We start from the raw sequence: 22,461 nt of genomic DNA, 5'->3' as shown, positions 1-22,461 counted from the left end.
TTCGATTCTAGAGGAGACTGAAAAGAAATTTTGGACATCTCAAGTACTTTATCAAGAGCTTCAGGGTCGTTTACTTCCATACGGAATGTTACAGGTTCAGTGAATCGGAAATTGTAATCGTAAGGCTGTACTCCAAGTTCCAAGATACCCGTCAGAAGGAGCTCATAGTCACCCAGACATAGCGGATGTTGGGTATCGGTAACAATCTTGGCAGTGATTTGAACTTCTTCGTCAATGGCAGAGGATGGTATATCTAGATGAATTGTCGGTGATAACTTCAATCGATACAGCTGTTAAAGTAATTAACATCAGAGCAGTGATCCGATGGACGAGTTGATTCAGTATTAAATTGAAAGCTCTCCCGACCGAAATGAATTGTAGTTTGTTGGGAAGCGAGGAGGCGGAGGGGGGGGGGGTGGCTGGGGGTCACCAAGTTTTCACAAGTTTACATCGGTGGGTAACCTTCCCCCTTTAACGCCGGGAGCTCGAGGGGGAAAGCCCCTTTTTGCCGTGGTCTGAAAGCACAGAAACTGGTCAATCCCTAGGTAAAATTTGTGGAGATTTCTTCAGTGTTGCGAAACAGATGTGTGTTCAACACAGAAACTCATTTACAGCTTGCAATCATCATGCAAGGACTGGATTAGATTAGATTAATGCATACACGATCATTTCTCACCCGGCTACCACGACATTGAACAACTTCTTTTCCTGATAGTAATACTTGTGTCACAATTCCTTGAAGATGTACACACATTGGAACTGTCAAACATTACGAATTCTTTAAAGCATAAACCTAACTTTAAACAAACATTGCCTGTCTTTGGAGATATTCAACCTACTGCACTGCGCTCAGCTATCAGCAATTATGATTTCCCTTCCTAATGTAATTGATTTTTCCTGATACTCTGCAATTCTGCTGCACATTTTACCATGCATATTTCTAGGAAGTCAAGCGATACACTTAAAATATGGAATCCTCATAGCCACAATCGAGGAAAGAAACAAGCTTCTATCGGTGGAAATTACTTTGAGGCTCTGCCAATCCTGGTCATCCTGCTGAAATCGACAAATAAATATAGACAAGATATTGCACCAGCTACGTTCCAGTCAAAATGTGTGATGAGCAGATTAAATAAATTCAAGATACCAAAGATACTGACAAGAAACCAGAATTTTCAAGGTGATGGCAACCTCCAAGGTTGGCAACAACATTCTTGTTTCAGCATTAACATTGACTATTCAATGAAATCAATAGTTAAAAAGAAAACAGAAAATTGAAGGAATCTCAATCAAAGTAAAATCCAGAAGATTTGTTAGCTTTCATCTCGTCCGTTGTGTTTCACATTTAGAATGTTATGAACCACCTTGGTTACTGTCAGTCAGTGAGCGAGCAGTCGCTGTGTGCACCTCGAAAATTCTAGTTATTTAATACCTCTACTCGCATATTTCCTTTTGGTCTTTTATTCAAGCAAACACAGCACACAGTATTAAAGTAAACATTACATGAAGTGTTTCCCTTCAAATTGTCTCACAATACAAATGAGAATTATAATATGCATTGTTAAAATTGAGACTGTAAAATCCGAACGCCATAACAAAAGAGCAAAATACAAAATGTTCTCTTCAGCACAATGGACGGTATTTGTCAATCATAACTCGTGACATTAAATAATGACCTATTAGAATTTTAAAAATTCCTTCCGTTGAACCAATAAACTCAAAATGTATGTTGATAACGATTGATCTCCAGAAAACCCAAGAATGAGAATCTATATTCAAGAAACATGGAAGACTCAGAATTTCCTGAGAAGATTGCAAAGGGACTGTAAGTATCATATAAGATTCAGTACCTTTGCTGAACAACACATTAATTTAGGAGTCTACGGGATACGTCGGAATCAGTTTATCAAACAAAACAGAGACTAGCCCTAGACATTAACAAAAGCTTGGGATAAATGCATGGCCAATATCGGCAAAGAAATACAAGGTTCGTAAATATAGTGACTGTAGGGATCAACTGCATTTAGAAGGCGAAAAGATGCTTTAGTATTTGTTGTAAATCATTAGAGTCGTGTTACTTTGTACTATCATATTTTAAACTCCCTTTTATAAATGAAAAACAGACAAAGTCACATTCCATGACGCATGAATATTTGCAAAACTATCATGGACGGAGTTTACAGAAGTACAACTGACAATGACTTTTCTTGTCGCTAAATTAGATGGTAAAATCTGGAAAAAAAAACTCAATATCCATGATAATTTTCATATTTTTCTGAAGATTTTTACAGAGTCTGTGCTAAATGGGTGATCAATCCAACACAGCATGATGTGTCACTCAAGGGTGGATGATGTTCAAACTAGCCTAAATCTACATGTATGCAATCATATGGTCAGCTACCACGACGGTCTGTCAAGAATAGTTTTGTGATGGAGTAAATTTCACAATTTATGGTGTCACCGCGAACAATTGAAACGTTCATCACGGCTTCATCACAAACAAACGTTTACTGTGAACAGTTATCATTAGGGCTTCCAGTTCTCTGATCTGCCGCCACGCTCGCTTCTTCCAGACCTTTCGCCTTTAGTACTTGATGCCTGGGCTTTCCCCTTCATACTTTTATCTTCAATCCTCTCATTAGAAACTGATCTGGGCTTTGTTTGTTCAGTCTGTGCTTCAGTGTAAAAACGGAAAAACCGTCACTTCGATCGGTATGAACGTACGGGATTTGAAAGATTTACACAATTGTTGATCCATCTCGTCAATACTCTAATACACATATTTATTCCATAACAAAACGTTGGATTCTTGATCAATAATTGCTATCACTTATAATCCCGCTGTCGTCTCAACAAATCCAAATAACATTGCGCACCTCATACAATAAGCCAACCAGATATGAACTCAATATGCTCACGTGTTTTACAACAGGTTCATTAATAGTAGTGCGCTTCACAGAACAATAAGATATATGTTATCACTAAATGAATCAGGTTTTTTTCAACATTGCACAGTACTCTCAGATTTTAATCACTTATTACAAAACTTTATTTGATATGCAAATGAGCTGTTAATTAACTTGACACTGCTCAATGCTTCATGGGACAATTAGATATCCATCAGATCAACATTTGTAGCACGTTTCATTTAATTTAATGCTGTAATTTTAGAGTAATGTCACTAATTACAAAGTTCTTTTAATATGCAAATAATCCCTAAATTAACTTGACACAATTCAATGATTCATAGCACAATTGAATATTTATCAAATCAATATCTGTAGCACGTTTCACAAATTTGGTGCCTTAATTTCAGAGTTATATACCTAATTACAAAGTTTATTAAATATGCAAATGAACCCTTAATTAACTTTACACTACTAAATGCTTTACAACACAGTTAGATATCTGTCAGATCAGTATATGCAGCAGTTTTCATCACATTTGATGCAGTTATTTCGGAGTTATATGACTAATTATAAAACTTCATGAAATATGCAAATGAGCTAATTATTACCTTGACACTGTTCAATGCTTCCCAGAACAATTGGATATTTATCAAATCAACATCTGTAGCAAGTTTCATCAAATTTAACGCTGTAATTTTGGAGTAATATCACTAATTACAAATTTCATTAAATATGCAAATAAACCCTTAATTAACTTCACACAAGTAAATGCTTTACACCACAATTAGATATCTGTCGGATCAGTATCTGCAGCAGATTTCATCACATTTGGTGCAGTTATATAGGAGTTATATCACTAATTACAAAACTTCATAAAATATTCAAATGACCTATTTGTTAACTTGACACTGCCAAATGTTTCTCAGTACAATTAGATATTTATCAAAACAATATCTGTACCCAATTTCAAAGACTTGGGTGCCGTAATTTCAGAGTTATATACCTAATTACAAATTTCATTAAATATGCAAATGAATCCTTAATTAATTTCACACTACTTAATGCTTTACTCTACAGTTAGATATCAGTCGGATCAGTATCTGCAGCAGATTTCATCCGATTTGGTCAAGTTATATTGGAGTTATATGACTAATTACAAACTTCATAAAATATGCAAATGACCTATTTCTTACAGCGAACGTCAAAATGAACCGGAGATCAACTTTGATAAGCCCCTATCAATTTCCCTGGCAATCTTCCAATACCCCTTTGAAAACACCGAGGTACTTTGGTCAGTAAACATACACTGCGCCTGCTGTGCTATCTCCATTCGATCTCCCTATGCAAGCTTCTGCATGGATCAAACCATTTTGCGCCAGTTTACAGCTATGGCTGTTTGATATCAGTGTATTCAATGAAGCTCATGGCATACTTGTTATATATTACAAAACAATGGGACGCTGGAGATCCCGAGACAGTATCGTTAGGAAAATGACACGTTTTCCCAGTACTTTCTTGATCTTTTGACCCTGCCCACCCCCGTCACCTTAATAGTATAGTTCATTACACAGTTACGTCCGCCATTGTTTATTTTCACTCACGGACCACAGCGATGTTAATTTTCATCCACTGAACATGAAGTTTATTAGTTTGAAGCAATTATCCTTTCATCTGTGAAGAGTTTTACTGGTGACTATTACAATTTTCACTGCTATGTTGTTGTTTTCACAAGATGCAGACTGCTTTTCCGTGCAGTCAATCATAGACAGTTTCTCTACAGTCCATGAGTCAATAAATGCCAGTTCACACGTGCACTATGCTGTTGATCGGCACATGACGTCCTCATGTCAAGTTTTGGGATTTTTTGATGCTGAAATTTCACCAAAATACCATTTCTGTATCCAGAGATTGTGTAATCAGTTTGATTTAAAACAGCGATATAAAACACTGCGTCAGTTAATCTTGGAAATTTCGGCTGAGTTTTGCTGTCTTATCTATGGTTGTCGATCAGTATGTGCACTGCATTAGGGCCTGTAGAGAGAGACCCTGATGTAAAGTAATCAAGGTATGCCAGTTCATAAAATCGTGAGCATATTTTTTTTTCTGTCGACATCGATTTGCCTTGCAATGGAATTTTAGGCAAGAAAGAGCATCATAAAAAAATGGTTGACAGGTGTTTCCCAAACCAGTATCGACACAGAAATGCATTGCTCAGCACTGTGAACGATGTCATAATGAAATACCGTAGAACTGGGCATCTCCACGAGTAGAAGTTCACCAGCCGCCGAGAGTCAAATCAGGGCCTCACTCAGTACAACAACATTGTCTTTCACTAGATAACCTAACTGGCTGTATCTCAGTCGTTCCATGTGAATGTTTCTAATTTTATGGGCTCTCACACTGACAGTTGTTTACTTTGCAAGCTCATGGAATTTACTATTCAATTTGGGTAAAGTATGTCGTGTGACATGACTGCATACGGGAAATACTTCACGATTACAGGATCGACGCACGTAACAATGCAAAACAAGTTCTGTGAAAAATCGAGTTTGAAATTATTATTACAATTAAAGGTCTTAAAATCGCATGCTTTATTTCATTTCATGTCAACCACTTTGGGCTTCAAAATGGTTTCTTCCGGAAAGGGAGCCAGAAATATAAGGGAGATCGAATGGCGGTAACACAGCAGGCGCCTTGTATGTTTATTGGCCTGTTTATGGGCAACACTAACCAAAGTACCTCGGTGTTTTCCAAGGGATATTGGAAGATTACGAGGGAAATTGATAGGGGCTTATCAAAGTTGGTCTCCGGTTCATTTTGACGTTCGCTGTAAATTGACACTGCCTAATGCTTCTAAGTATAATTAGATATATATCAGATCAATATTTGTAGCAAGTATCATCAAGTGTTGCACAGGAATTTCAGAGTTATCTCACTAATAACAAAAGTTCATTAAATATGCAAATGAGAAGGTATTTGACATGACACTCACAGTATCATCATAATGTTCTGAGATTGTCATCTGTGAAAAGTTTCATGAAATTTTGTGCAGTATTTCTTGATATATGTCTACTCTGTCATTACCGTCTCCATAGGGAAACCATTGTACGGAAAAAAAACGATATTGCATAACTTCATTAATATGCAAGCCACACTAACTAAAATCTAATCAGTTCTTGCAAGTAGCAAATGGTACCTGTGTACCAAATCTGACTTGAATCCGTTCAGGCGTTTTTGAGTTATCGTGTAAACAGACAGACAGACAGACACACACACACACACACACACACACTAACACACACACACACACACACACACACACACACACGGACAGACAGACAGACATCGCTATGACAATAGCCCACGTGTTTGCACACGTGAGCTAAAAATAGTATAAATCGCATGAACCGATTTTTACGAATACGAGTCCAATTATATATACTAATAAAAAGAAGCAATGACTTCCATTAGGACATCTGACATTGCAATACAACGGACGTTTGTTGTTAGTCAAACTAATTTACATTTTAAGTTAGATATCAACCGGCAAGGTGACAACACATACTACATACACATCGACTGCCGCGCACTCGTTTTTTTTCTGACATGCAAGACACACGAATGTCAGTGGATTCCTTGTGGCTTGGCTCGTACCCGAGGGCTCTCTTCGTAAACTGCATCGGTTTTGTGTTCATGCGCTTCCAGAATACAGAAAGTGAACTCGATTATTAACCAGGGTCTTTAGTTAACACGATTGGAACTAATTTGGGATAATTGGATGGTGAAGTAATGCCGATTTAATCTACAAATGTAATCTCATGTTACATTACACACTTGTTTTTATGAGTTTTTGCTATATATATTGCAACATTCAGCTAAATTGCACTTAACACCTTTGAGACATTTGAAAAATATGAAAATCCGATTATCCCAAATTAGTTCCAATCGTGTTAGTTGGTCATGATCATGAAACATGGCAGCAAATATGCAAAGTAATTACCTGTTAGATAAATCGTCCTAAGACTGTCTGCCAAATTTCGTAATGGCACTGCATCCAAAGCGCAAATCAGAACTTCCAAAGTAGCAGTCTTTCCCGCTGACCTTTTCCAAAGAACAAACATTTGATGTATCTGTTCCTGTACGTTGTTTTTGTGGTTCTCCTCTATAAACGATAGTGTGGAGTCGCTTACACCCAACTCGCGCCCAAGAGGTTTCCAGTCCTTCGCCAATAATCTAGGCTCTATTGTTTTGATAACAAAGTCGAGGTCGAGATAATCTGTAAAAATGTAGGTACAATCGCAGTTAATCATGGAAAGCTTATGGCGACTGAACAAAGTTGCGACGACTGAAATTAAATTAACGGCACAGAAGTGGTTTCAGTGGATTGGAGTAGTCACATTTGATAAATTCGATGAAAACTCCGTATTCTTAGATCGCATTCCCACTAATGCCAATCCAAGACGTCAACCTTAGAGCATAACTGTTAAAACTTGTCACAAATGTTAAATACGAAGTGAAGCCATGGTCTGAAGTAGTTAGAAACGCCCTCTTTTCGCTTTGATCGTGTAACAGCAACAGCAGCAGCAGCAACAACAATAACAATAACAAAATATCCATTCCTTCCTCCGTTTATGTCAGCATCCGCAAATACGGCTCTGATTTCTCTTGTTAATCCATTCATTCATCAGATGTAATACAAATATAATACTTCCCTTTTAATGTCACGCAATTATGCAATTTATGCTGAAAAAATTTCACACGGTATAATTTCGATAATCTCAAAAATGTAAGCTTACTTTCCGATTTTGTCGGGGTTGGCACATATTGCCCCTCACTCCCTCCATATGACCGAGATCGCTCACTTACCTGTAAAATATATAGGTGCATACTAAATAAATACATACATACGTACGTACGCACTACATACATACGTATATACATACCTACGTATGTACGTGCATGCATGCATCATGCATGCATGCATACTTACAAATATACATACATACACACACACATGCATCATACATACATACATACATACATACATACATACATACATACATACATACATACATACATACATACATACATACATACATTTGTGTGGGTGAATATGTTTAAACTCAAATACATTTATAACCGATTTCAAACCGAATGAATGAAATGCACAGCAGCGAAGGAAATGGAATACGTTATTGAAAATGGGAAATATGACACTTTTAGACTTTAATCTGTAGGACGACATAAGAGTTTACGAAATATTTATTGTTTCAGCCACGAGATATCACTGATTTCGAGTCTGTCACTTGCGGTAACTTATTTGTTTCAACGTTAAATCAATCGTTCAGTGCCATGCTTTCTAATAAGTGTCGAATCTGAGGGTAGATAACATTCTATATTTTCGAGGTTGATGGCCTTGATAGCTACAGCCTATATCAAATATCATTCTGAGAAAACTCGCTTGGCAAAATCACGATTTTATCTTACCCCAGAAATAACAAAGTTTAGCCTAACCCCATCTGTTTTGTGTGGATTCTGCAGTCTGAGGAAGTCGACAAAACCTCGGTTGGCATTCGTTGAATTCCCATGGGCGTTGTCACGAAGGCCGACTGTCAATTCTCTGTGGTTATATTTTCTCCTGGAATGGAAGATAATCTTCATATCAGGATTATTCACACTTTGAATGTTTTCACCGCCGACTTGTAGCGTAATTGTCTCGCCTTCTGCGACGAATACTTCCTTACTGAAAGGCAGGTGTCCTTCGGGAGGCCCATATCCATATTTCTGCATTTCTTCAAAGCGTGCGTCGCGTTTTTCTTCCTCTAGGCAATCAGCGATCAAACTTGTTTGGTTTACTTTGTTTTGAAGTAGAAGAAACTGAACTAGTGCCAAACCATGTCGTGCCATCCTTGTTGCGGTGTTGACGATTTCTTTAACGTCAGCGTCAGCGTTAGCAATCACAACTACATATCGACTGTCACCGCTTGAAAAGCAAAAATATTAGAAAGATTATAATTAAGAAGACGATATTTTTGCTTGAGAATTGACGAGCGATAAAAAGAGTTACTATAATCGTTAAAAGTTGGTTGATAATATTACCTTTCATATATCTTTGCCTTGAAAGTTATTGTCTTTTCAGAGTCGTTGGTTTCTAGTATGCTATCGGAACCATCAGCCCAATCATCGTCGTCATTGTCTCGTAGAATCTTCAACCCGCCATCGACTTTCAACTTTTCAAGGTCATGTACCTTCTTCTCTGTCGGAACTTTCATGGTGACCACAATACCTGACAAGGTCGCAGCGACTTTCTTGATCTTGACCACAGTGTCGAATGCAATTTTGACGTTTCCTGGACAGTTTTTTGTTATTTCACGTGCTCGGTGCGGGAGTTGCTCGTCAATTTTGATAATCTACATTTAAAAACAGAAAATCGAGTGGGCCTGAATAAGGTTACCAGAGTCATTACCAGGCTTGGAATTGGCGGTATTCCCGCGTCCATAGACTACCAACTTTTCCCTTAGGCTACCAAAATCCATGAAATGGTAGCCCACACGGACTACCAAAGCCTGGGACGTGAAATTCAGTCAGTATTTGGCATACCATGTCTGGTCTGTCACTTTGGGAAGCCCTTAATGGATCATCAAACCCAGCTGGACACAGAAAGGCTAGACCATGACTTTGTTTTGCAAATTACGAAGACGACTGTGCGCTGAAACTTTGCAACAAAGTTTCAATATCTGAACTGACGTACTTGAATGACAGGCATTGGAAGTGATTGCCGATGAAAACACATTTTTGTTGCATTTTGATCATAATATATCAATTGCAAATTACACGGAAATTATGCCTCCTCCGTACAGAAAGGCCATGGTCTATTTTTAGCCCTGCTACAGTATGTCTCAGTGCTGAGAAGGCTGTGTTGTTGTCATGATGACAATTAAAATTTGCATACAACTCCGAGAGTGAAACGGGTTATCAATAAGTCACCAAACTTTTGAGTATCACTATCGTCCATCATACCTGTTTCCCTGAGTATTAAAGGTGTGCAATATTCACATCAAATGAAAAGAAAATTCACTTTATGGGTAGAATCTTGAAAAATAGCCTTTTCTTGTCTTGTGATATGCATGTGCTACCAACTTCAGAAATTGGTAGCCCAATGGGACTACCAGGGAAAGAAGTTCGGACTACCAGGGAAAGAAGTTCATTTCGTGCCCAGCATTAGACAGGCAAGTAGACATAGAACAGAGACTACAACAGATAAGTAAGCAGGTTGATAGATCGTGTAAGAGTGACAGGAGAAGATTGAAATAACAGAGGGACATTGCGGTGGCGGGCGGGTTCAAAAAATCTACGATATAAATGGGAAATTTATCAGAATCTTTTGATAACACTATTCACGTGTGTCTGTGTATGTGTGTGTGTGCATGTGTGTATGTGCGTTTATCAGGTACGTTCTTTATTTTTTATGCTCAAGCATCGGTAAAGCGACTGAGTGACAGCCTAAAATAACATCTCCTATCCACAGATTAACCTACTGATATCTGCGTTGTCGAAGAACAATTTTGATTAATAGCACAAAAGCGCCATCTCACCTCAACAGTGAGTCTGACAGGACTTCCAGTTCCAGCAGCATCGTCGTCTTTTCGAGTCGCTTCACCATCGATAATAGAAAGATGAACGCCATGGTCACAACACACATCGAAGGTACGTATCTTAGAAACAACTATGAGATTGCAAAAATGATCCATTTCCGCTGTGATCTCCCTGGCCTTCGATTCAGGAGGAGACTGAAAAGAAATTTTGGACATCTCAAATACGTTTCGTTCCTATCGTAATGAGCCAGTGATAGTTATATGACTTCGTTTCAAGATTCTGCATTTCGCTTCAAAGTTAATGATTTTGCTGATGTATCATCCCCGACCGTCTCTTTTTCCTTCGCCAACATCAAATTTATAACATAATCAAACCACAAGAATTACCATCACGAACACGAAAACATCTCCATTGCAATCATCATCGTTACACCCGTGGCCACTTTAGTGTTGATCAAGCCTGTCTGGTACAAGCAGAAATTCTGTCTGCAGAAGGGTGATAAAACGGTTACTTTACCCTGTATCAGTGGTGATAATGATCCTACTATCGGTACCCCGTGGACACGCCGATTAGCCTGAAATTACGGAGTGATTATAAAATACACTGTATACAAATGATGTTGACCACAGCATTTGCCCTATCAGTACTCAGTATCTGCTAAAATTCATGTTTCAAATGTAGACAGTGTTAGAAAACATCACACATTTTGTGCCGATTTCAATATTGCAGTGATACCAACGATACTACAGCGTGTATCGCAAGTGTCGTGTTCAGACTCTGTTCAGACGCGGGAATTGAGAAAATGCCAATTTGAAAATGTTAGCGATTAAATTACAGACATCGCCCGTCTTGACTGCAAAACTTTCGAAATAAACATTCACTTGCACTAAGCCATGTTTCTTTCCTACAAACCGTGAAAAAACGCACTCCAACTTCACTTGGTACGAGAGAAAAGGTAAGAGTAAAGTACAGTCGGGGTAGCATTTTACATGTACATGTATTCACATGTGTGTAACCATATGAACGACACTTTTCTCATCCCGGTTGAAGGGAACTTGTCCTGATACATGTACATCTCTTCCAAACTTTTCTGGCTCCCTCCACGCTTATCTTAAAACGCTTGCTTGTTTCTTTGTAAGCTCCTCGTGGTACCTCGCTAGGTGCCGGATTGCCACCACAATCTCTTATATTTTGAACAATCAAGCTTGCTACGTCCTCACTGAAGGATTTGCCCCTATGATATTGGCCCGGCGGTGGCAGTCCCCGGGTTGGTGGGTACCCATGCTTGTTACCCAAGTTTGAAAAGTACCCCCTTTCCTAGAATATTTCTGAGAAAAACACCCCCTATTTGTGGCAAATCTGGGAGAAATTAGCTGTAAAAAAACATACCCTTATTTTCGAAATCTAGGAGGTTAGTATGTTGACTTCCAGGGTTGACCCTGGAGGTTGACTTTGTATACATGTACATACATCACAAATGTTTGTCCTCACCTGATTTTAGTCACATTCATACACAATCATCTAGAGTGAGACTAGACCAGATTTAGTGTCCTAGGGAGATTATGAAAGGACTACCCCTAATCTCGGAGGTTACTGTGAAAAAGTACCCCTTTTTCTCGATTTCACGGACCTAGAATCTCCGAGATGACTGAAGAAAAACACCCCCTTTTCCGTGAATTTGGTAACGCGCATGGGTACCCACCAACCCGGGGACTGCCACCACCGGGGATATTGGCGACCGTTGTTATTGATGTTCATTGTCGGAGTGCAGAGTTACAGCGTGTCTACAGTGCAGTGTTGTGATCAATTTGAATTGGGCAGGCGAGACATTTTAGTAGAACGTTATCTCAATCCTAACAGTGGGGTGCCGATAGTGAACCTTATACATTTATTACGCCGATCACCACTTTGTTCGTTTATACAAACATAATTTCTGCTTGCACCAGACAGGCTTAATCAACACTAAAGTGGCCACGGGTGTATCATTTTCGAAGTACATAACCAATGCCACAACTTTAAAATATCACTGTTCTTATCTGTTCCAGATAACAACAACTTGTACCACCGCTGCAATTGTAACATGTCTCCAGGTGTTAACTATACAATCGATACATTTCCTCTTAAAGAAATAAACCTCCTCTCCAGTGAATTATCTCGTACAAATTGCTTCAACTTCACCAATGATAAATACCTTTGCAATTGTAAAGTACTGTATTTGCTCTAACATTAACTTTGGAAACAAAGGGATTCAAACTTTACGAAGGTAAAGATGAAGATACTTGCCAACTTGGTTTGTAAGTCAGTCCACTTGCCACTCTTATCAGCTGTCCTCACCACGATATCCCGGGTCTTATCAAGAGCTTCAGGGTCGTTTACTTCCATATGGAACGTTACAGGTTCTTTGAATTGGAAGTTCTGAGGCTCTACTCCCAGCTCCAAGATATCCGTCAGAAGGAATTCGTAATCACCAAGACATAGCGGATGTGGCATAGAGTTGACAATCTTTGCTGTGACTTGAACTTCTTTGTCAATGGCAGAAGATGGTATCTCCAGACGAATTGTCGGCGATAACGTCAAGTGATACAATTTCTTTTCAGCAAATAATACCAGAAAAATATTATATATTCATTCGACCATTTTCTTTTAAGTGAAAAATATCTGTTCCGATATTGAATTAGAAACCCCAGCGTTTGTTTCCTCAGCCTGGTAACTCTTTTTTTCAAATGGTTCAATACAAAGACAATAACAACAATTTCGAACGGTCTGTGTATTACTTGCTCTATTTCTCTCTCTATCTCTATGCAACTCTCACTGTATCTATCGCTCAGTGCTGAAGCTAGGAATTTTACACCAGGGGACAGTGTCCCGCTAACATTTACCTTTGGGGACATTTTTCACATTTTGAGGACAACATGCATCAGTTGTTAATCAAATTTTGTATTATATTGTCCCAAATTAGTTTGAAATTCACAAAACAAAATTCAAGCTACCGTACCGTCGCTATGCTGGAATTTCAGGCAATTGTATATCGTATCTGTCGCCAATCAGAGCTCAGTCGGATTGGGCTCATTGTCTCAAGGGCGCGTCTTGACTGCAACACTATCTACCTACCTATCTATCTATCTATCTATCTATCTATCTATCTATCTATCTATCTATCTATCTATCTATCTATCTATCTAGCTATCTATCGATCGATCGATCGATCGATCTGGCTCGAGGGTCTATGATCTATTATACACCTATCGGAGTATCTTGCAGTCTGACTGTCTAAATATCTGTCTGTATACAGATATTATACTGTTTCTGGAGTTCATTTTTCCTTTTTACCTTATAAATGTTGTTCATATTTTTGTATTGACCCAGATATGTCGCATTAGATTATTTCGTGGTCTAAATCATAATATTTGATTGTAGATTTCATCTGTGTTATATAAAGCTCGCACCATTGTTCACCAATTTAAAAAGGAATTTAAAAAATATAACACATGTAAGGGGCGACGTCAAAAGTTCAATGAAGGATAAAAAACTTAATTCTTTTAGTTTGGGGGTGGGGGGGGGTTTTGACCTAAAAAAGTTTCTATCCTACAAATCGATTTAAGGTAAAAATTGCCAGGGGAATGAATATTTTGAAAAAAATAGAGCAGAAATGCACACTTTCGTGTTGAAGCCAGCGGAGGGAGTTGTTTTAACACGGTGCAGAGCTGCACCTGGCCTAGTTAGTGTAAACAATGCAGGCTGTTGGCCTCTGTTGCACCATAGACGGTAGTTTCTCTACTGTCTATATGGTTGCACTCGGAATTTATAATTGTATTTTGCTACATTTCTGGTGCACGTGTAGTCCGCCTGAATGGAGTAGTGTGAACTGAGTTGTTACAACCACCAGGACAGTTGAGATAGTTTTTATACCTCTGGAAGGAGAAACCTGGACTTTATTGTTCTTGTTCTTGTTCATTCATTGATAAACTTCAAGTTTGTTGTTAGTATGTTGTATTTACATTTGATGAAACACAAAGTGTGTTCCCAATCTTAAGCCCCACTAGCTTTATCTTTTAGCATTATTTTTATGATTTTACTTTTAAACTAAAATAAGTTGGTGACAATGTAGTCAATTAGGTCTGCCAGTGTACACACTTACAACTACCTGCCGGGGCTATATATGCAATTTTGAACAAGATGAAGATTACACTGCGATTAAATGTTCGCCCAAACATTAAATCACAGCCCCATGCAGAAAAGCTAAAACCTTGATACTATGTATATCTGCACTGAAATCTTCATATAAACTGCACAGAGTAGTCCAAATTGTAATGCATAGGGGTGAATGTTTTCAACTGTGATATTGTATGTTCTGATTCCTTTTTAATATTACCAATTTTTGAAAATGCCAGGAAATCAAAATGACCGTTAAAATTTTAATTTACATGTGAAATGTTTCTGAAAGGAATGGTTTCCTAATGTAGTAAAAGTTCATATCTCTTCGGAGGGTAGATTTCAGAAAGGAGAGAATAGGTAGATAATTTGAGGTCAACAAATTTCAAGAGTTACAGCTAGTGGGGCTTTAACGATGCATTACTTTATTTCACCCCTAAATTGACTGATCCTTAGCTTTGCTTTACATAGAAAGAGCCTGACAACAGGTTCAATATAAGTCAATTAAGTTTCTAGGGGGGGGGGTGGGGGGTTTGGGGAGAAACTAAGGGAATTAAGTTTTTTATCCTACATTGAACTTTTGACGTCGCCCCTAAAAAGGCAGATTTCAGGACACGATTGCAACAGGGTCTGATCAGAACCTGTAACAGACCATGTGAAATAAAACTGTTGATTCAGGTAGAAATTTCAGACCCTGTCACAACACAGCGTCCACACTACTGTCTACAGCCCCGCAAATACACGTGCTGAGACGGGCAGAAATTTCAGAACCCGTCACATAACTTTGATCAAAATACTCTCTGCAGTCATGCCCTTGCAGAGCTAAATCCGTATGTCAGCCCCTATCACAGCATGGCATGTGATATTAGCACACGATTGTGCAGGAGCCCTCATAGGACCTGTCACGTTGGTAAAATTTATATTTTACCTTATGATGAGTGTGAAGCTAATGATACAAACATTTCATTGCAATAACGGGACAATTCAAATATGCGATCGAAAAAGGCTAACAGGAGTAGTATCATGAGATCTAATAACATGGAATTAACTCCAATAGTAGGGACTCCATCAGTCATGTACCAGAATGAGTATTCCAGGATTTTTAAACAACTTCATCAGATTATCCTGGTTACCCAGCTGTACATGTGTTGTTAGCATTGAATATTTTGTGGTACCGTACGTTTATCAATAGTTTCCTGGATTGATTTTTGTACAACCTGTGGGCTACAGGTTGTTCTACGGGGGGTGTTTGAAAAAACTTGTCGCTATCATACGACGTGCAAAATTATTTATATTTCGCGCAATAGCCCCCTCCCAACCCTTTTAAAATGATTCACTGTTTATTGTTGTGTATGTAAAGAAGAAACATTTCAATGTTTTAACCCTTCACCCCATTTCCCTCTTTACAAGACCAACTTTACCATAGAAAACAATTGGGATTGGTTCATACCGTGGTGGTGAAATCGAGAATAGTGGTACGCTCTATACCTTGATCTGGTTGTCATTAGATGTTAACTTAAACACGAGTTTCCCATCACTTCGATGACCGAAACTCATGCTGAGTTCCTTCTCTCCTTCACTCTTAACATTTTCGATGGTGATATTTTTGATGGCCTCGTCTTATCAAATGCGAAATTAAGATACATGAAGAGAGAGAGAGAGAGAGAGAGAGAGGAGAGAGACAGAGAGAGAGACAGAGAGAGTGAGTATTCCTTGAGGTGGTTCGGAAATGCTGAGAAGTCGAATGTTTTGGGTTGGTTTGTTCAGACAAGTGTAGTCTGTGAGCTAGCCCAGGTTCATCGAAGTCGGAGAGAAGGATTTTGCAGAAAAGTTATAATGAAGATACATTATGTGTAGACAGTTTGGTGATTGTGTATAAAACGTTTATAGAGCTGTGTCCAATGACATATGGGGAAATTTGAAAATTACCTTGTACGTGTACATCGTGTACATACTCAAATGATGAGATTTATTCGGTATGAATGGAACCATAGACAGTATCTTCCCCCCTCTACTATCTATGATGGAAAAGAGCATGGTCCTTCTTTTCCGAAAGAGCAAGTTTTTTCATTGTTGAATTTTGCTGTGACATGATTACCGAGAAACTGTGAAAGTTCAGATACCAAAAACATTACTTTGTTTGGCTACAACAACTCAACGGTAGAAATTTGTCATTTGCATGTTACGATGTCAGGGAATTTCAGTGGAAATTATCACATACGATTGTACACGCCTTAGTTTCGAGTTCTGGTTTCATAAGACCGCAAATCGGACAGCAGGCAATAATAGCAGCGTTGTTCTCGGCCTCATTCTATTGAATCAGACATGAACAAAGGCTAGATCATGAGTCATTCAACTATTCAATCCAGACTGTTATTGAACAATACCCAAACCATTCTCTTCGGGGACAATACGCGGTACGGCGGTTATACGTGCCTCGAAATTGAAAGACTGCAACTTAATTTTGCTCTAACATTCCGGAAAAAATTCAAATCATTCACTTTCAAAATCAGGAATAAAAATCAGGGCGAACCGTGCACAATTTGGTACTAGAGAAACTAACTGACAAATATTTACCAATTCTTGAAATACAGAAATGGCCGGAACCGCTCTGTTTACTCTATAGGGAAAAATTACAGTTTCGATTTTGATGAACATAAGCCGGTGAAAACTTTGGTTACGTTACTTCATGAGCTTAAACATGACTTAAGAATGCTACGTCTAGAATCGTTTGACGTACGAACATAAAGTACATTGACTGGACATTGATAAATCTGAATTCTACGGACAACAATGCGTTCCGGGGGGAGCAATTGATACCAATTCTTCATGTTCTTCGACGAAAACGTTATTTGAAAATTACTGGGTTGTCGTGCATTGGACAGTATGACATTAGCGTGCCACTTTTTCAAGATTTCCCGATTTGAGTACACCACATTCCAATAAAATATGCCTATGAAATGTAATGTTAAAAGTTACCACCATGTTGTTCTTTGATAGAGTGTATCTCGTTCTATTTTGCGGTCTTGTATAGTTTAAGACATTGTGCATGCACGGCGAAAGAGACATATCCTATACCTCCTTTTTCTTGGCTCAACCCCTGAACAAAAGTTTGAAAGTACTAACAACAGACAGAGGAGTTATACGGTAATGTGGGCTTCACTTCAGAAAACTCACCAGGCTGTTGCCAGTTTTTGAAAAAGAAATATTTCACTATAAAATCCTAAAGTTGATTGAAAGTCAGAAATAAACACAATTTCAACGGCGTAACAGTGACATTTAGTGCGAATTTGCTCCTGAACTCTTGAGTGACATTGTGTTATGCGCGTGTTCTTCTTATCCACAGCCCCAATCTTTCTACCTGACGTCTTTCTTTACCTTTCAGTGTTGTAGTATCGTACCCACTGTCACTCCTGTCTTTTCGATCACCGTCCACAAAGCCGCCATTTATGTAGCGTAGTTCTCCTTCCTCCATGCTGGCAGTGGTTCTTTCTGTTGTTTTCGACATCTGTAAACAGCAGAAGTATTAAAGTGCAAGCTCACTATTACACCGTCGACAGATAACAATCAACAACCTATTCATGACACTACTCGTAAGTGGTATGATCTCAGAGTACAGCTCGAAAGAGCACGAGTATGGAAGTATGGTAGAAACAACTCCAGTGAATTGTCACAGCAGCAATCGAACAATTCGGGTTGAGTTACTACATTTCTGAACAACTCATTCATGGAGACGGGATCCTTGTTCATGAAATGAAGACTTTAGATATAACTAGTAAAGCAGAAACTAACCGTTGCAGAAATATTTTCCGTGTATTGAAATCCACAACTTACGATCTGAAGCCACGGCCACCTTGCCAGGTTCTCATTTTGTCCTGTACAGCACAATGAGTCTGGCTACTTAGCAACCATAGAAATTGTGTACAAACCAACCCTGTTGTGATATAAAATAGGTGTGCCAACTTACTGGCTCTCCATAGCAGTAATTTATCTGTTAGGGTTTGATCTATTGACCTTTTCGGTTTATCACGTAGGACATATGATCATGTTTATTTTTATCCCATCAATTTTAGTTTTTAGCTCTTAATAATTGAAGCGCAACAACTCAGGGATTTCTTTGTGTAAAGATGTTACATTATATGTCGTTAAATGATTGTTGATTGCAATGATTGTTGATTACAATGATTGGTTGATTGATTGATTGAGAGAGAGAGAGAGAGAGAGAGAGAGAGAGAGAGAGAGAGAGAGAGAGAGGCGATTTCATATGAAAAGATCCCCTCAGATAACACCTGGGACCATTGACCATTGATGTTGTCCTAGCACTGTAAATCTTGCAACAAAACAAAACGCTAACCTCTTGCCCTGCATCACCACCAAAGGCTCTTCACAAACAAGATTGTTTGCTGTCTTTTCTATAAGTTTGTGGACTGCCCATGGTTACTGCTGTGTTTGCTTACATCTATCGACCTGTATGTGCACAATTAGTTCTTAACTACCTTTGCTCAAAATATGTGAAGTTTTATTGAGGTAAACAAAAGTATGCTAAGGCTGGGAAAATAATGCAAGTAAAAGTCGGCGAGGATAAAAAGTTAGGGTCCGGGCAGTAAACACAACTTTCCAATGAAAAATGGAACTTGTGATCCATGGATTAACAACCTTTCAACCATCGTCCGCTCGCACGGCTCGTTAGCCAGACAGGAGTCTTCCACTTCGGGCATCCAGCTCCCCGAACAGCAGGCCTTGGCAGGCGAAGATGCCTTTCAACCGGATTCAACTCTACAATTTTTATTAAAGTGAAACAGTTATTCTTGTCGTAATTCGTTTATTTCATGCCAGTTAAAAGCACGTGACAGTACGTAATGCTATACAAAACAAGTAAATCCTATGATGAAATTTGTGGTTGTGTATAAAGAATAAAGTACAGGATTGACAATTTGGGAGTAAAAGATCTAGCTTATCGATTTTAACTTCACCGCAGAGTACATATCCATTAAAAGCAATTTAAGAGCCAGACTGATCTGAGAATAAACACTATAAAGAAAACGACAAAACAAGCTAACGATGCAAGAGTGTGTATTACATTGACTACATTCAACTTTCGTCGAGGGTATTCTCTGCAAGGTTTAAATTTCTGAACAGATGTTTTGATGTGAGACATTCCATGTATATTTGTCGGCTGTTCCACAGCTTTGCACCAGAAAACTTGATAAACAATTTAGTGTCAGTTGTGAAATGGCTAAATCGTTGAAGTTTAAACTTTTGATCACCCGTTAATAATCCCTTTCATTATGAGGAAAATTCATGATATATAAGAATCAAAAATGAAAGTACATAATATCAAGTTTGCGATCTCTTTAGGCGTCACGTGTTACATGTCATCATCTTTTCGTCAGATCTTGTAACAGTCAATGGTAAACATGTACCATATTTAAGTTCAAGTTATTGATAATTTCCCGGGTCTAACTAGAATTGTTTGGTTTTCTAAAAAGAACAGAAGTGCAAAAGTATCTCTTGGCAACCCATACATAAGACAGTTTCTTAGCGATCGACCACAACGTGTTATTGTTAATGGTCACATGTCTGGTGAACTAACGTTAAATACGGGCGCCCCACAGGGCTGTGTTCTTTCTCCCGTTTTGTTTTCAATTTACACGAATGAGGTCATGCTTTCAAATAACCTGTTAACTTTGATAAAATTCGCCGACGACATGGCGTTAGTTGCCAGACTGAAAAATGAAGCTTCACTGTCTACCTACTTTTCTGAAATAGAACACTTATGTTGTTGGTTTAAAGATAATTTCCTCACATTGAACATCACTAAGACGAAAGAGTTGGTTCTTGGTAATTGTAAATAAAATGAAATGACACCCATTCGTATTGACAGTCAAGATGTAGAAATTGTGACATCGTTCAAGTATTTGGGCTCACACTTAGATAAGGATCTCAGTTTCAGGTTAAACACCGATAACATCTACAAAAAAGCTCAGCAACGCATGTATCTTTTACGTAAACTTAAGAATTTCAATGTCAGCACCCATGTACTACTTTCGATTTATCGTTGTTGTATCGAGAGTGTGCTAACTTTTAATATTATCTCTTGGTTTGGCCATCTCTCCGTCAGAGATAAAACGAGATTATCAAGACTTGTTAATATCTGCAACAAACTAGTTGGGGTACGATTCAATGACCTGGAAAAAATGTACCACACAGGCTCTTCGGAGGAAAAGCTTGTTGATTTTGAATGACAAATCTCACCCATTACATAGTCATTTCCAATATTTACCTTCGGGTCGCCGATTATTGGTGCCTAGAGCAAAGAAAAATGTTTTTAAGAAATCGTTCATCCCGTCTGCTGTTGCCATTTTAAATAAGAACATGTCAAAACTGTCGTCAGGAAGCAGAGCTTCCATATATATATATATATATATATATATATATATATATATATATATATCTATATATATATATGTATATATATATTTAAATCATATCATATCACATCATATCATATCATCACATCCCGGACACAAAAACTATACATTCCATTGATATGGATTAGCTATCCGCATATGTAGAATATGCTCCAGGGATAACTGGCCAGAAACTCGCTTAAATCAACTAAAAACATCACTAATCAAGCGAAGATACTCGGAAATCTTGGTTCTAGACCAAATAAATCGGTCAAAAAATCGATATCCAAAACACCCTCCTACAGTACAAAATAAAACCACACAAAACACGCATTCACATTTGTGGTTACTTTTAACCCATATCATCCCAACGTAAAACAGACTGTCATCAGTTATTTTAACGCAAATCACCATCGTATAGCCTACCGCTGCTGCAGAAACCTGCGAGATATCCGTGTCCATAGTGATCTGCAACAGCCCAATTCACCAGCAGGCTTCTACAAATGTGATTTTACTAGGGACTGCAACAACTGGAAACATCAGACAAACGCCACTCATTTTCAAAGTCACTTACAAATAACACAGTACACACCATTACACAAAATATCACATGCAAGTCTACAAACACTGTAACAGATGCAAAAAACTAAATGTACGAGAGACCAAAACAGAGTTTCGACTCAGATTTAATAACCAACCATCCACCATCCGTCGTAAATCAAACATGCCAGTGGCCAGCCACTTCAACTCAGATGAGCATACTGTCCTAAACGTATCAATAATTTTTTATATAGTACAATCAATAAAACGGACGACGACCCGCTCCGCAAAAAGGAGGAATCCTCATGGACCTCAACACCTGACGGCCTAAATATTCTCAGTGAATTGTACTAATTGTCTTTTTCAAGTTCCAAAACCTGTAGCGCCCTCACACGAACACTATAAATACACATATACGTATTTTCTCAAATGCCATTCAACATCTGAGCCATTAAAAGAGGTAAGAGTTCCTGTATTTTTATCACACCGTCACTCAGTAATTTACTCTGACATGTAACTTTCATATTAAAATACCATTGAAACTCACTTAATGTTGAAACTTTTGCTCTATAGCACCTGAGGAAGTCCTACTTTTAGGACGAAACGCGGTGCAGTCACAGTACACTATTTAATCCTATAAACGAATATATATATATATATATATATATATATATATATATATATATATATATATATATATATATATATATATATATATATATACACACAAAAACAACATGTCAGGATGGAGTCTGTGTGACATATAATGCCTAGTGTTATTTTACTGCTTGCCGTCTATATAGCTAACGAGAGGACGTCGGAATACAGAAACAGAGCAGCGACTCGAAATCTTC

At 38.2% G+C, this 22,461-nt stretch overlaps 1 protein-coding gene across 1 annotated transcript; it reads right to left on the bottom strand.

Moving 5' to 3' along the window:
* Positions 1-1,445: 1,445 nt before the first annotated feature.
* On the bottom strand, positions 1,446-18,532 carry LOC139141865 (uncharacterized). The gene is made up of 10 exons (XM_070711607.1): positions 18,450-18,532; positions 18,036-18,165; positions 16,146-16,276; positions 12,789-13,094; positions 10,505-10,699; positions 9,009-9,319; positions 8,397-8,892; positions 7,706-7,775; positions 6,910-7,185; positions 1,446-2,675 (listed from the first exon to the last, which is right to left on the bottom strand). The coding sequence occupies exons 2-10, from the start codon at positions 18,163-18,165 to the stop codon at positions 2,527-2,529; spliced, it is 2,064 nt and encodes a 687-aa protein (XP_070567708.1). The 5' UTR covers positions 18,450-18,532; the 3' UTR covers positions 1,446-2,526.
* Between the last annotated feature and the right edge of the window lie 3,929 nt (positions 18,533-22,461).

The sequence above is a fragment of the Ptychodera flava genome, chromosome 10, assembly GCF_041260155.1.
Source record: "Ptychodera flava strain L36383 chromosome 10, AS_Pfla_20210202, whole genome shotgun sequence".
NCBI classification, from domain to species: Eukaryota; Metazoa; Hemichordata; class Enteropneusta; family Ptychoderidae; genus Ptychodera; species Ptychodera flava.
The sequence above is the reverse complement of the archived record's forward strand: the minus strand, read 5'-3'. Positions and strand labels throughout refer to the sequence as shown.

What these genes read in the sequence shown, in the direction of transcription:
- LOC139141865 (XM_070711607.1), bottom strand. Translation starts at nt 18,165, where the DNA reads ATGTCGAAAACAACAGAAAGAACCACTGCCAGCATGGAGGAAGGAGAA. An exon ending in AACCCCGACAAAATCGGAAA is followed by an intron (nt 7,186 to 7,705) that starts GTAAGCTTACAT and finishes ACATTTTTACAG; the next exon opens with ATTATCTCGACCTCGACTTT. An exon ending in TAGGACGATTTATCTAACAG is followed by an intron (nt 2,676 to 6,909) that starts GTAATTACTTTG and finishes TTTACACTGAAG; the next exon opens with CACAGACTGAACAAACAAAG.